Genomic DNA, 13,646 nt, shown 5'->3' with positions numbered 1-13,646 from the left:
TGGGCCGCTGGCCGGCTTTTTAATTTCCATGGTGTTATTACGTTATGTACTTGTTGGGAGACATTTCATTAAGTTCCCATAATGTGGCCGCACCGCACATCACCCAGGCTGCAGAGGCCGTCCTGGGCTTTCTCACAGGCGGACAGCTCAGCGAGTCCTTTATGACCGCAGCAGATTGAAACACCGGGGCTGGGGGCCGCCGCAGTATCTGGAGGGCCTGAGGGGGCGTCGCTGGACCAGTGTCTGCCTCGAATCCCCCATCACAGGAGCATGTCCCCGCACTTGGACTGGGCGTCTTTGCTATGACCCCGAGGTCCTGGACGCGGGTCCTGGGTCGGGGTGCCTGGGCTCTGATCCATCTCTGCCTTTAATGCCGAGGAAGCTGGATGAAGCCTCTAAACCTTGTTCACCTGAGTCTTCCCGTCTGTGCAGTAGGGAGAATGCTACTTCCACATAACGAGCTTGAAAGGCCTAAACTCATGGGAAACGTGTGGCAGGGTGCCTAGTGAGTGTAGACCCAGGCGTGGGAAGATGGTTTGCAGTGCTGCCTGCCCCTGGAGACGGGTCGTGTGGCTGACAGAGTCTGCCTGTCCCCTGTGCCCAGGTCTCCTGGGAGAGCAGTTTCTTTGCTTGGGCTCATTCTGGTCCGAGGGCCGCTGCTTCCCCATAACCTCAGGGGCCCCCCTCCCTGGGCCCTGCCTCTCCTCTCCATCGGTCCTCTTGGACCCAGGGTTCTCACCCAGGGTTCTGGTTGTGCCAGCTTGCAGGAACACAGACTGTGTTTTCTCAAAATGATTTTAAAAATTGAAAATCAATGAAAACAAGATTGCAAGTCTACCACTACCCTCCTCTCAAACCCTGTGTGTTTGTAAATGTATATATCCATGTAACACGTACACACATGTTTATATAGACATATACACGTAACATTTACATTTGTAAAATATATACAAGGTTTGTCATAGGTAAGGAAAAATCCTGAGAGAATCACAAAATATTTAGAATCAAATCTCAGCAAGAACTCCTTATCAAAAATTGTAAAGTGTAGCTAAAATGGCAGGTGAAATTTTGAATTCCAAAATGCACATATTAGAAAAGAAGAATTAAAGTTAATGATCTGTGTGTCTCTCTCAAGAAATGAGAACGTGACACTAAACTCAGATAAATCAGAAAGATGGATGGGAGAGGGCATTGAGAGCTATAAGGGTGAGCATTTGTGTTAGGTTATTTCATTACAAAGAAAAGCTCTGATAAAATATGGCAAGATGTTAATGTCTATATAATATGATTCTGAGTGTTTCTCTTTGCTTGACATTATTCAAAGTTAATTTGTAAAAAGTAGAGGCCATAAAACATTAACTTTTATTATTTAAAAAAAAAAAGATCTGTACCTCCAGTTTGAAACCTGTGTTATCAGCTTTCTGAAGGGCTCCCAGGGGAAAAGACATGGGGCTCCCTCCTGAGCCCAGCTTCCGGCTTGAACCATGCCTCCCTGGGGAGGGCCCTCCTGCAGCTCCGTGGGAGGGGGGGCTCTGACTCTTGGTGACGATCCAGGTCTCCCAGCTCAGATTAACACCCAGAGATCAGCCCAGTGTACCCAATGTACCGCTGATGTCGCTCTTTCTGCAGAATACATTGTGAACATTTAGAAATTTGATTTTTGTTCAAACAGGCAAGGGGGTGACAGCTGTTACATCATGAGTGATGTGACTTTGAAATAAAAGTTCCACACTGACAGCTTTTCCAGCTTCTGGCTTACTCTTAATTGGAGGCTCTCCAGAGCTGGCAGGGCAGGTGCCGGGCAGCAGCCAAGATAACTGCTTATCAGCATCGGTCACGCTTCCCGGACACCCTGCAAGCGATAGGGGACGCGATGACACTGGAGCGCGGGACGCAGGGGCTGTGCTGTCATCCCCGTCTCCCACCCAGGGGCGCCACCAGCCTCAGAGGCAAGTCCTGGGGGACACAGCCTGCCCCTGGGCGCGTGGCAGTGGGTGGTTTATGAAGAGACCTCTCGGCCCACAGCAAAGTCTGAAATATTGACTGTTTGGGCTTTTACAGAAAAAGCAAGCTGACCCTGCCCCAAACAGGCACGCTGTTCTCTTCGGCCAACTTGAAAATATCGTTATAAATGTAAAATTACACAATGCATTGATAATAAGACACAACTTTGGGTGGTTTTTTTTCTCTCCCACTGGGAATCCTCATCAGATTTCATCCTAAACACCAACCAGCAAGGAGTCTGTTGCCAATAACCCTTGAAAACCATCCTCTCAGGGAGGAGTCCCAGGCATTAGCAGGAAGATGAAAATAGTTCTGCAGGTGAGGCCCAAGAAAGTGCCTGTCAGGTTGCTAGAATGGGGGCATTTTTTAAAACTTAAAATCATTCTATGAGCATTTGTATTTTGAAACAGATCTGTCCATGGGATTTCCAGCAAGAAGGCTGGAGTGGGTGACCATTTCCTCCTCCAAGGGATCTTCCTGACCAGGGATGGAACCCAAGCTCCTGCATTCTTTACTGTCTGAGCCACCAGGGAAGCCCCTCTTTTGAGACAAACTGTCACAAAAGCAGTCAGTGAGTTGCTGGAATGGGCTTTAGACACGCAGAGTTGTGCTCAACAGTCTACGTGGGTTTCTTGACACAGCTGGGAGGATACTGCTCCTTTCTGCCGTATTTTTTAAACCTGCAGCTTTATACTTTCTGAAGAAAACTAGGAACATCCAAGGCCACAGTCCTCCCGGCCAATGGTACTACATGAATCCCGAGCCCCCACTGGCCTCCACAGTCACAGACAGAAACCCAGACAGACCTGCCTGGATGCTCCCAGCCCCTGACAGAGCGTCTTCTCGCCCCACGCGATGCGGAGACCCTCACCAGCGCCCCATCTCTGTGCAGGATCTTCCCCGAGTCCCTGAGGTGGCTCATGGCCACCCACCAGTTTGAGTCGGCAAAGAAGCTGATCCTGCACTTCACGCAGAAGAACCACATGAATCCCGAGAGCGACATCAAAGGCGTCATGCCCGGTGAGCACGTCTTCCCTTCCACCCGAGGGCCCCACCAGGCGTGGGGGGCCCGCCAGCCACCCCTCCAGGACAGGGAGTCACCCCACCACGCCCCTGGTGCCTGTGAAGGCCCCGCTCTGCCAGGCAGCGGCCCCATCCAGGGGTCTCACTTCCTGTGATGGTTGCTTCCCAGCTCGACTAGGAACGTGATCCGGTCCAAGTCCGGAGGGAGGCGTGACCTCACGTGCCCCTGCTCCTCAGGGGAAGCTCGAGGGCTTCGCTGGCTCCTGGCACTCAGCCTGCAGGGTGTGGTGCCAGCAGTCAGGGCCAGGGACGCTGGCCTTGGGGTGGTGCTGGCCCTCCCACCGTCTCTCCCAAGCAGGACCTTCAGACAGATACCCCGTTGTCTGTATCAGTCAGGACCCACCGACTGGGCATCGGAAGAAGCAGGAGAGTTCAGATCCGTGGAATTCCTGTTTATCAGGAATGAGCACAAGCTGGGCCAGACCCATGGCGTCACCAGGAGGTGTTGGAGCCCAGACTCCTGGGCCCCTCCTGGCACCCCGAGCTCTGGTCCAGTAGATCTTGGAATGAACCCTGAACACTGTGGGTCCAGTAAGCACCAGAGGTGACTGGTGCATGCTGAGCCTTTCACAGCGGCTCTGTGCGGGGCGCTCTAACTGTCCCCGTTCGCAGGTGAGGGGACCGAAGCACAGAGAGTATGAGCATCTCGCCAGGGGTCACCCAGCTAGTGAGCAGTAGCGCCGGTACGCGGGCCCTGTAAGCCCAGCAGCAGCGGCTTCGGTGCTGCTGCAGGAGAGGGGGACGGGGCGCAGGCCCGGCTGGGCGGCGGGAGCGCCGGGTGGACCGCGCGCCTCTCCGGCCGCGTCTGCTCCTTGCGGATGGTCCGGCCCTCGTCCCCAGTCTCGCCCAAGCCCGTCCATTAGCACGTCAGCGCTCTTAAGTCAGAGTGCCTAGTTTCTGGCATTTCCCCACTTATATCGCCTCCTCTGCTACTTCCGGGTTAGAACCCATCTGGGAGGAACTTGTCTGCATCCTCGTTGCACGGATTCATTTCCCTCCTGTTTTTGGAAGGCGGTGCTCAGCCTTCCTCCCGCTTCCCTGCCAGGGAGTTGGGTGGTGCTGGGTTCAGCCCGGGGCGCCGGGGCACGCGGCTGTCCCCGCCCCTGGGTCTCCCTCCGCGGCAGCACCCGGGGAAAGTGGGGGGACGGCGGGTGTCCGAGCCCCAGACCTGCCCCCGGCACTGCCTGCGTGGATGCTCCTCCCCAGCACCTAATCCAGGCGGCTCCCGGCTCTCTCCCGCCCTGACTCCACCCCCGCCAGGCGGGGCTGAGCCGCGCTTTGTGCGCTTGACCCTCCTCAGAACCTGTTCTGTCCGTCAGATCATCCCCCTCTACCTCTGGGAAAGGGGCCCCAAGAGGCTGGGGCTGGGGCAGGGCTCCCCACTCGCGGCGTTCCCTCCTGAGCCAGTCAGGGCGGCCCGCTGTCCCCCTGCAGGCAGGCCCTCTCTGGGCAGCCTGCCGCCTAGGGAAGCGCCTGGCCCAGGTTGGACGGGTGAGGCTCTGAGGTTCAGGGGTCCCCGCATCAGGCCAAGAGGGCTTTGCCTGAGCCCTGCTCGGTAACGGAGCGTAGACCCGGCCGCGTGTGCCTCGCTCTGCCTGGTCTGTCTGTCCTGGACCCCAGGTGAGGAGCAGGTCCCCGTGTCAGGCCCCCTCCCTGCCCCCAGCGCTCTGCCTCTGACCCTGTACATAGCTTCCTGCTCCTGTGGGGTCTTCAGGCCGCTGGAGCCTCACAGGCAGAGAGGCCACCTCAGGGGTCAGCCTCAGGGGTCAGCGGGGGTACCCCAGGCCCAGGAAGGAGTCCCTGCGCTGGGCGGGGTGAAGCCGGTATGGTCTGGGTCGGCAGAGCCCGGGGCCAGGGAGGCCGCTGCACCCTGGGGGCCAGGCAGCCTCACGGCATCTTCTGTCTGGTCATTAACCTGTCCCTTCGCCAGACGGGAAGCCGAGGCACAGAGCAGGAAGCCTCGGCCCAAGGGTGAGAGCTGGGGTTCCGTCAGGCCCCTCACCCCCCGGGTGAGGACAGCTGTCATCTGCCCGGCCAGGGCCAGCTCCCCAGTGGCCCATCGCAGAGAGCAGGGCAGAGGCGGGTGCAGGCGTAGCAGGGGAGGCCTGGAGCCCCAGAGGCTCGACTTAGCTTTTGTCGTGGAATCTTTATTCTGGCTCCAAGAGGTTGGAAGAGGCGGAGGGAGAGGGGCGGCGTCTCCCCGTCGACTCGCGGGTGCTCAGTCTGTTCTCGGCGCCCCTTGTCACTCCTCCTGTTCCCCCACGTGAGGACCTCAGGGAGTCCCGGGAGTTCTGGAGAGACGGAATGACCCTCCAGTGTCCACCCTGAGGGCCTCACCAGAGCAGACCTGGGAAGTTCTACGTTGCTGTGAGTGGACAGGGAGGCGCAAGATGCCAGCAGCCCTGATGGGTCAATGTGGTTCCACCCAGAATAATGCAGCTACCTCTGCGGACCATAGTCAACTTGGGCTCCAGAGTTTAATGCTTAGGAAAAAAAAAAAAAAAAAACAACTCGGGTCGTAATTACAATTGCTACAGCTTCTTAACAACCTCTATTTCATATACTAGAAAGTATCAGGAATTCAGTTTGGGCTACAGTACAAAAGTACAAAAAAAAAATAATACAGCTGTGCTCGGAGAAGGCAATGGCAACCCACTCCAGTACTCTTGCCTGGAAAATCCCATGGACGGAGGAGCGTAGTGGGCTGCAGTCCATGGGGTCTCGAAGAGTCGGACATGATTGAGCGACTTCACTTTCACTTTTCATTTCCATGCATTGGAGAAGGAAATGGCAACCCACTCCAGTGTTCTTGCCTGGAGAATCCCAGGAACGGAGGAGTCTGGTGGGCTGCCGTCTATGGGGTCGCACAGAGTCGGACACGACTGAAGTGACTTAGCAGCGTACAGCTGTGCTAGTGGACGTTTAGTCTTTCTTGGAAGATTTCCATGGTGAGCAAATGTGGCCGTGATGGCAGGTTCATGAGCAGTTTTACAACAGTGAGGATACTCGTATCGTTGGATCAGTGTTATATGTTAGGAGCACATTTCCGTGATCTTTAAAAGTCTTCTAGTGTTTTGACCATGGGGAAAGTGTGTCTGTAACCCTAACAAGCCTGTTTCTGCAGAGGAGACGATAAAGGTCAGGAGGACCTCAGGAGCGTCTGTGGCCGGACAGCTGGACGGCCCACTGTTCTGGCTGGGGCACAGGCCTCCAGTCTGGGCCTGAACAGTGAGAAGGGAGGAGGTTCTGGAGACAGGGGGCTGGTTTCCCTCGGTTGTAGGAGAGGTCCCCCTTCTCCCTTCCGGGCCCCGTTGGTGATGCTGATTGGGACTTTTTTTTCTTTTTTCGCTACACTGGGTCTCCCATGCAGTGCGGGGGTTTCAGCAGCTGTGGGACGCTGGCTTCATTGCCCTGTAGCCTGTGGGCTCTCGGTTCCCCAACCAGGGGTCGAACCCACGTCCCCTGCATTGGAAGGCAGATTCCTAATCACTGGGCCACCAGGGAGGTCCCCAAACATTTTTAAAAGAGAAAATCTAAGCCCTTATGGTTAAGCAGCCTGTTTTTCCCCCTAGCGGTCACTAGTGAGTTGGTGACCCTCTCCCGTGGGATGGCAGGGAGGAGGCAGGGCGTCCCAGGGTCGTATAGGAGGGGAACACACCCCCAAGACCCCATCTCGCGAGAAGGCTGCCACTCCCAGGCCCCTCCAGAGGCGACCCCGCTTCCCCAGGGCCTTCACACCCCACCGCGGGCTTTATTTTTAGTACAGTTGTTTAAGGATTCATCCCAGGATTATGCTAAAGTTGCAGAGACAGAATGCTGAAACCTCCCCATCAGTCTCCCCATTGTAACGTCCCACATCCCCTGACCGTGTCACTGCTGGGAAACCGCATGGCTGTGCTGCGGGCAGCCCAGCTGCAGCCTGGACCCGACATCCCCACCAGGGCTGCCCAGGACCCCACCAGGGCCGCCCGCCCCTCAGGTCCCCCAACCGCCTCTGGTCGGTGCACTTTCCATCTTCACTCGCTGCCCCAGCTTCAGCAGTCCTGCTTGCTTAATTTAAGTCTCCTTTCCTTTTTCTGGCCCCTGGAAAGGGTGTCGTGTGGGTGTTCAGTCACTCAGTCGTGTCTGACTCTGCGACCCCGTGGACTGCAGCATGCCAGGCCTCCCTATCCATCACTATCTCCCTGAGCTTGCTCAAGGGAGTCGGTGATGCCATCCAACCGTCTCATCCTCTCTCGTCCCCTTCTCCTCCTGCCTTCCATCTTTCCCAGCATCAAGGTCTTTTCCAGTGAGTCAGCTATTCAGGTCAGGTGGCCAAAGTATTGGAGTTTTAGCTTCAGCATCAGTCCTTCCAATGGACATTCAGGACTGATCTCCTTTAGGATGGACTGGTTGGATCTCCTTGTCCATTTGGTCACTTTCTTTCTAAGATGCAGCCACTGTACCTGCCCAGCTTGTTGTGCCCACAGGGGTGGTCTGGGGACCAGGGCAGTGCGTGCATCTCCAATCAGACTTCACAAGGAGGAGAACCCCCACCCAAGCCTAAGCAGGGCCTCAGGGCCCCCAGCAGCCCCTGCAGACAGAGCCCACTTGGGTGGCTGCTTCGTGCATCCTGCCAGCTCTGGAAAAGTCCTGCTTCCCTGCAGCCCTGTGGCAGCTGAACCTGCAAAGTCAGCGTTCTCCCCGCCTTATGGGAAGCCACTCTTCTCTTGATGCCCCAGTTCGCCCCCACCGTCGGTGGGGGACCCTGCCCACCGGCCTGGCCAGTGTGGCTCACGGGCCTTTCCCCGCAGAGCTGGAGAAGGAGCTCTCCCGGAGGCCCAGGAAGGTCTGCATCGTGAAGGTGGTGGGGACCCGGAACCTGTGGAAGAACATAGTGGTGCTGTGTGTGAACTCGTGAGTGCCGGCGGGCGGGGCGGGGCCGGGCGGTGGGCGGGGGGCGGGGCCGGGCGGTGGGCGGGGGCGGGGCCGGGCGGTGGGCGGGGGGGCGGGCGGGGGCGGGGCGGGGCCGGGCGGTGGGCGGGGCGGGGGCGGGGCGGGGCGGGGCCGGGCGGTGGGCGGGCGGGGCCGGGCGGTGGGCGGGGGGCCGGGCGGTGGGCGGGGCCGGGCGGTGGGCGGGGCCGGCGGTGGGCGGGGCCGGGCGGTGGGCGGGGCCGGGCGGTGGGCGGGGCCGGGCGGTGGGCGGGGCCGGGCGGTGGGCGGGGCCCGGAGCTGCGGAGGGTCGCCGAGCTGGGGAGCCTGGCTGAGCTTCCGCATAGGCGTCTGGAGGGAGCAGTGCTGGCGGACACAGACCCCCAGGCTCGGGAAAGTGGGGCACACCGGGAGCACCCTGCGCGGCGGCCCCGCCCCCGGGACCCCCTAGCCCACGCGCCGTGTGCCCGCAGGCTGACCGGCTTCGGGATCCACCACTGCTTCGCCCGCAGCATGATGGGCCACGAGGTGAAGGTGCCGCTGCTCGAGGACTTCTATGCGGACTACTACGCAGCGGCCGGCATCGCCCTGGCGTCCTGCCTGGCCATGTGCCTGGCGGTGCGCGTCCTGGGCCGCCGGGGCGGCCTGCTGCTCTTCATGATCCTCACTGCCCTGGCCTCGCTCCTGCAGCTCGGGCTGCTCAACCGTGAGTGGGCCCGGCCGGGGGCAGTCGGGTAGCCCAGGGGCCCCACTGCCCTCCCAGAACCCCGGCACTGAGCGGCTGTGGGATGAGCTTTTCTTAGAACGCACAGCCACTGCCCCAAGGGTGTGGGGTCTCTTCTCCTCCGGCCCTGACCCCCGACTGCCCCAAGGGTGTGGGGTCTCTTCTCCTGCCCTGACTCTGAGCCTCCCGGGGTCTACCCTCCTCCCACCCTGACCCCAAGCCTGCAGGGGTTTCTCCTCCTCCCACTCTGACCCCGAGCCTCCCGGGAACCCCAGGCCTCTGCAGTCCTGGTGGACATGACCCCCTGGTGGCCACACTGTCCTTTTGTGATCCATCATCACCTGAGAAGGAACAAAGGACTTTTCCCTCGTGTGAAATCAAGGGAAAGATAGATACTTGGGGACGCCCTTGCCCTGGGATACTGCTTTTCAGTTTGTGTTCCCAAGTTTATTAGCTGCTCTTGGGGCCAGAGAACTTCTCAGTAAATGTTAAAAATAATGTAAAGAAAAGCTAGACGGTCTGTGTAGCCCATTCGGCTCTTAAGAGTCAAGCTCAGTGCGGCTCCTGGTGAACTGAAGCCGCTCCCAGGCGGGGACGAGGCCCAGGGTGTCTGACCACCCGGAGCGAGGCAGGAGCCGGGCACCCGAGCCCCCTCCACCCAGGATGGTCCCCCTGACGGACTCGGGGGCCACAGCGACCAGATGCCTCTGATGGCCGCCCCCTCCCTCCTGAGATGTCGGAGTTGGGCCAGAGACGCCGAGAAAGCCAGTGCCTGCTAGTGCCCCAGGCCTGTGTGACGTCCAGGCGGGAGCACGTGTCCAGGCGGGAGCACGTGTCCAGGCGGGAGCACGTGTCCAGGCGGGAGCACGTGTCCAGGCGGGAGCACGTGTCCAGGAGGGAGCACGTGTCCAGGAGGGAGCACGTGTCCAGGGGAGAAGGAAGAGAAGGAAAAGGCTGAGGACTTCCTCAGCCTTGTTGTGCAAACTGGACTCTAGAACAGCCAGTGTTGGACTCAGGAGCAGTTCTGGACTCAGTCCAGCGCAGTGTCGGACTCAGTTTTCCGACTTGGGCAGGTCTGCATGCCTTCAGCACCTTGCCGGGGGGAGACTGGTTTTATTTTCAGCTGTGGCCACATGGGGTCCGTCCTCTGCTGGGGCCTCCCGAGTTGCCCTTGGGGGAGGCTTCCTCGGCACCCCTGGGTTGGGTGGATGCGCAGGCAAGCGGCAGCCCAGGCTCACAGCTGCCCCCTCGGTCCCTGAGCCGGGGCACCCACGGGACCAGGCTTCAAGGGCACAGTGATTCCGTCTGGTCTAACCTGAGCTTGGTTCCGCAGCACAGACCGCAGGGACCTGAGCGGCTTTGGACACAGTGAGAGTCACCCTTAGGCTTGAGGGGGTGAGGGGTGCTACACCTAGACCCCTCCTCTCAGAGCCGCACCCCCCTCAGGCCCCTCAGGGCCATAGGGGCCCCCGACCTCCCTGCTGAACAGGAGGGGCTCTGTTTGGTGGAACGCCCACCCGGAGGCCCTGGGCCCTGGCCCACTCCATGTCCCTCCCGCTCTCTGGCCGCGTCAACCGTGCTGCCCACGTGGGCCTGGCAGGCAGGCAGAGAGGCCGCCCCGCTGCACCTGGACACACGAGGTCGTAACGGCCGCCCTGACCTGCTCTCTTTCTCCCCTCTCTGCCCGCCTTCACCCGCCTCCACTGTGGTTCCGTGGCCCAGTGATCGGGAAATACAGCCAGCATCCAGACTCAGGTGAGCCCCGGGCGCGCGCGGCGACACTCTTTTTATTGCACTGGAAGGGCGTTTTCAGAGCGACTCACGGACCTGTGGTTTCCCTTTCCTCTCTCTCCCCACCCCTTTCGCCCCAAGAGTTGCAGCTGAAGTTGGCCGTAGGTTGGACACCACACGCATCCACTTGTCCTCTGTCCCTCCTGCCTCTAGAAAGCCTGGCTGCCCCCTCCCGTTTGCACCCGGCTTGCACGCTGCCCTCGCCCCTTCCCCTGGCAGTAGCTGGCAGCGTGGCCCAGCCCAGCCACGCCTGCTGGGATGCAGAGCCTCAGGGACGCGGCCCCAGAGCGCTGGAGGCCTGGCTGGCTGCCGCCAAGGGAAACTGCCCACCCCGCATGTGAGCCCGACGCCCTGGCCGCAGGGACTGCCGGGCCGCTGTCCCTGCACGCGACACTGCCGCGCGCACGCACGAGCCACGGCTGCACGCACGCCCGCACGAGCCTGGCCTACCGAGCCGAGCCCCTGGGGCTCCCGACCATCCTCGCGGGGAACGAGCTGCACCCCACGTCCGACCCCAGCAGCTTGCCTGCCGCCCCCCGCCTGATGCCGCCTGGGTGTGAGGTCAGACCCCGAGCCACGGCCAAGATGCCTGACTCGGTCCGGCAGGTTCCCTCCAGGCGCCTGGTTCCTCTCTCAGGGTTATCTGAGTTTCTGTTCCCCTAAATCAAGCTCGGGGCTCCTGTCCCTCGTCTTGGTCATGCCTGAGGCCAGGCTGGCCAGGCTCTCCATAGCCGAGACCACTCTCTGGGGCTGACCCTGAAGACCTGACAGGAGGGTGCAGCCCCTGGCCAGGGAGCCCCCCAGCCTCCGTCCATGCCTGTCGCTCCCGTGCTCAGCTTCCGGCAGAATCAGCCTGGGCCCCTCTCCAGACCCCTGGGGCTTCGGGGGAACCTGCCAGGAGGGCTCTGAACTCCCACGCCCGGACTCGCTGCTTGTCTCCCCGGTTGCACCTCGCCCCGTATGCAGAGGGGAGGAGCCCCGTATGCAGAGGGGAGGAGGGAGACGGCCATCAGGCCCCCTCCCCCTTCCCCGCGCCCTCCAGCCCCTCACCGCCCGGTCCTCCCCCAGGAATGAGCGACAGCGTCAAGGACAAGTTCTCCATCGCTTTCTCCATCGTGGGCATGTTCGCCTCCCACGCGGTGGGGAGCCTCAGCGTGTTCTTCTGTGCAGAGATCACCCCCACGGTCATCAGGTGCGTGTGGGCCGCCCACGGGGCAGTCACGGGGGCCTTCCAAGGACACTGGGGTTGCGGTGGGCGCTGCCTGCCAAAGCTGGTGAATGACCCACCAGCTCTAGCCCGGGTCTCTGGACAAGGTGTGGCCTGCACTGGGCGTCCACTTGGGATGGACTGCTGTTCTACCCTGACCTCCAGGGATCCCCGAATCAGGGCAGAACTGAAGCCTGGTCCATCCAGGCGGCTGGAGGGACGGGGAACGGGGATTTGGAGGTACAAGCCGCACAAAAGGACCTGGTACAGGAGGGGTGTTGGGGTCCCTGGAGGTTTGCCTGTGCGTCAGCCCCACCAAGTGCTGCCCACTCTCCTAGGATTCAGTGAAAAGCCGATCTCAGAAAGGAGAGTAGAAAGGGCCTTGGTTTTCTGCTGGCTGAGAAGCCGGTGTCTCCAGTCCAAAGAAAGGCCTCGTAGAGAGAAAGCCCAGCCGGTTACGTCACTGATTTGTCTGACAAATACTTGTTGGGAACCACCCCACCTCCGTGTGCCTGCCCGGCAGGGGCCGCGTGCAAAGACTGAGTGGCGGGCTGTTTTCTGAAAAGGTGGGGGGAACTGCCCTTTCCTTGAGGGGCAGGGGGCGTGTGCACAGGCTTCGGTGCTGAGGTTACAGCGACACGGAAGGGTGTCCTGCTGTCAAGGGTGTCACTTGGGTTCAGTGAAGTGGTGACTTTCGGTCGAGCTCCTGAACTTGGTGTGTGAATGTCATTAACCTTCTGAGCACTTTGTTAAATGTAATTATGAGTGTGGCAGTTACTCGGCCGTGAGATAGAGCCCAGGCTGCCAGCACGCGACACCTTGCCAGCTTCCATTTCCCATGTGGGAGACACGTGAGGCCAATCCCGTTCAAGGCAGGGTGCCCAGGACAGACTGTCTTGCCCCTGGGCTCTGGGCAGAGGCAGGCAGGTCCGTGGGCATCACTCTGATTCCTCCTTCTGGGTTCTCACACGCGCGCCAAGCCTGATGGCTGCCCCATCCTGGAATATGATGCCAGGAGCTTACTTCAGGCGGGACTCTGCAGAGTGCCCAGGCAGACAGCAGCCAGCTGTGTCTCTCTGCAGGTTAAACGTCCCCCCTTCACGAAGGTGCCCAGCAGGGGGGCTCCTGCAGAGGCAGAAGGGATGGTCAGACCTGTGTGATTGTCCCTCCGGGGTGGGCCACCCTCCACCCTGGCGGTCAGCAGACCGCATTCATCACAGTTGGGTTCTGCTGAACAAGCTGAACTGAAGGAAACGGAGTCATCCTTTTCCTTGGAGGCAGACCTGGCAAGATTATTGGGGACGGAAATTCAGTGAATGTTCTTGGGGTCCGCTTACCCCGACAGACAGCTTACCCCTGGGTGATGCGTTTGTAGTTGCAGAGGAAGGAAGTGAGGGGCGCTCCCCGCTGGACACCTCGCACCCCGGCCCTTCCTGGCATTTCCCCTCGGGGGCCAGTCCCAGAGCCGCTGGGAGGAAATGGGCTTCCTGCCCGCCCCCCCATCTCGCAGGTGAACCCCGGTGCAGCTGGGAGGGGCCGCTCAGGCCTGCAAGCTTCATGTTTGCTGGTACAGAACTAGCCTTTTGTTCACCACTGTTACAAAGACACCCTCTGAACAAGCACAGGAGCGAAGGTCAGGGCCTGCCTATCGAGCGGCAAACAGAAGGCTCCGGGGCGCCAGCCGTCACGTCCTCGGGTGACGGGTGTGCTCGAGGGCCTCCAGGTGCAGCAGGGGCTTCTCGGGCGCTGCAGGCCCCCGCCCCTTGGGCTTCGGCAGGACTGGGGGATCTGGCTGGTGAAGAGGTAGCCGTGGCTTTGGTGTGACAGGCCCCGTGTCACCTGCAAGCTGCAGGCGGGCACCCTCAAACTGGACAGGGAGGAGGCAGGCGCTGGGGGCGGGGACAAGCTGCTTCAGCTCCCAACATT

General features: G+C 60.4%; 1 protein-coding gene across 3 annotated transcripts in view; it reads left to right on the top strand.

Moving 5' to 3' along the window:
• Positions 1–13,646, top strand: part of SLC22A23 (solute carrier family 22 member 23) — a 127,611-nt gene that overhangs the window by 105,899 nt on the left and 8,066 nt on the right. For 2 of the 3 annotated variants that reach the window (XM_018038802.1, XM_018038803.1), the window contains exons 5-10: positions 2,897–3,024; positions 7,881–7,983; positions 8,472–8,704; positions 10,445–10,477; positions 10,595–10,618; positions 11,582–11,705. In XM_018038802.1, coding sequence (XP_017894291.1) covers positions 2,897–3,024; positions 7,881–7,983; positions 8,472–8,704; positions 10,445–10,477; positions 10,595–10,618; positions 11,582–11,705 — 645 coding nt within the window. The remainder of the gene's footprint in view (positions 1–2,896; positions 3,025–7,880; positions 7,984–8,471; positions 8,705–10,444; positions 10,478–10,594; positions 10,619–11,581; positions 11,706–13,646) is intronic. The other variant, XM_018038804.1, reaches the window with a different exon arrangement.

Source organism: Capra hircus, chromosome 23 (genome assembly GCF_001704415.2).
Source record: "Capra hircus breed San Clemente chromosome 23, ASM170441v1, whole genome shotgun sequence".
NCBI classification, from domain to species: domain Eukaryota; kingdom Metazoa; phylum Chordata; class Mammalia; order Artiodactyla; family Bovidae; genus Capra; species Capra hircus.
This window is presented reverse-complemented; position numbering and strand designations above follow the sequence as displayed.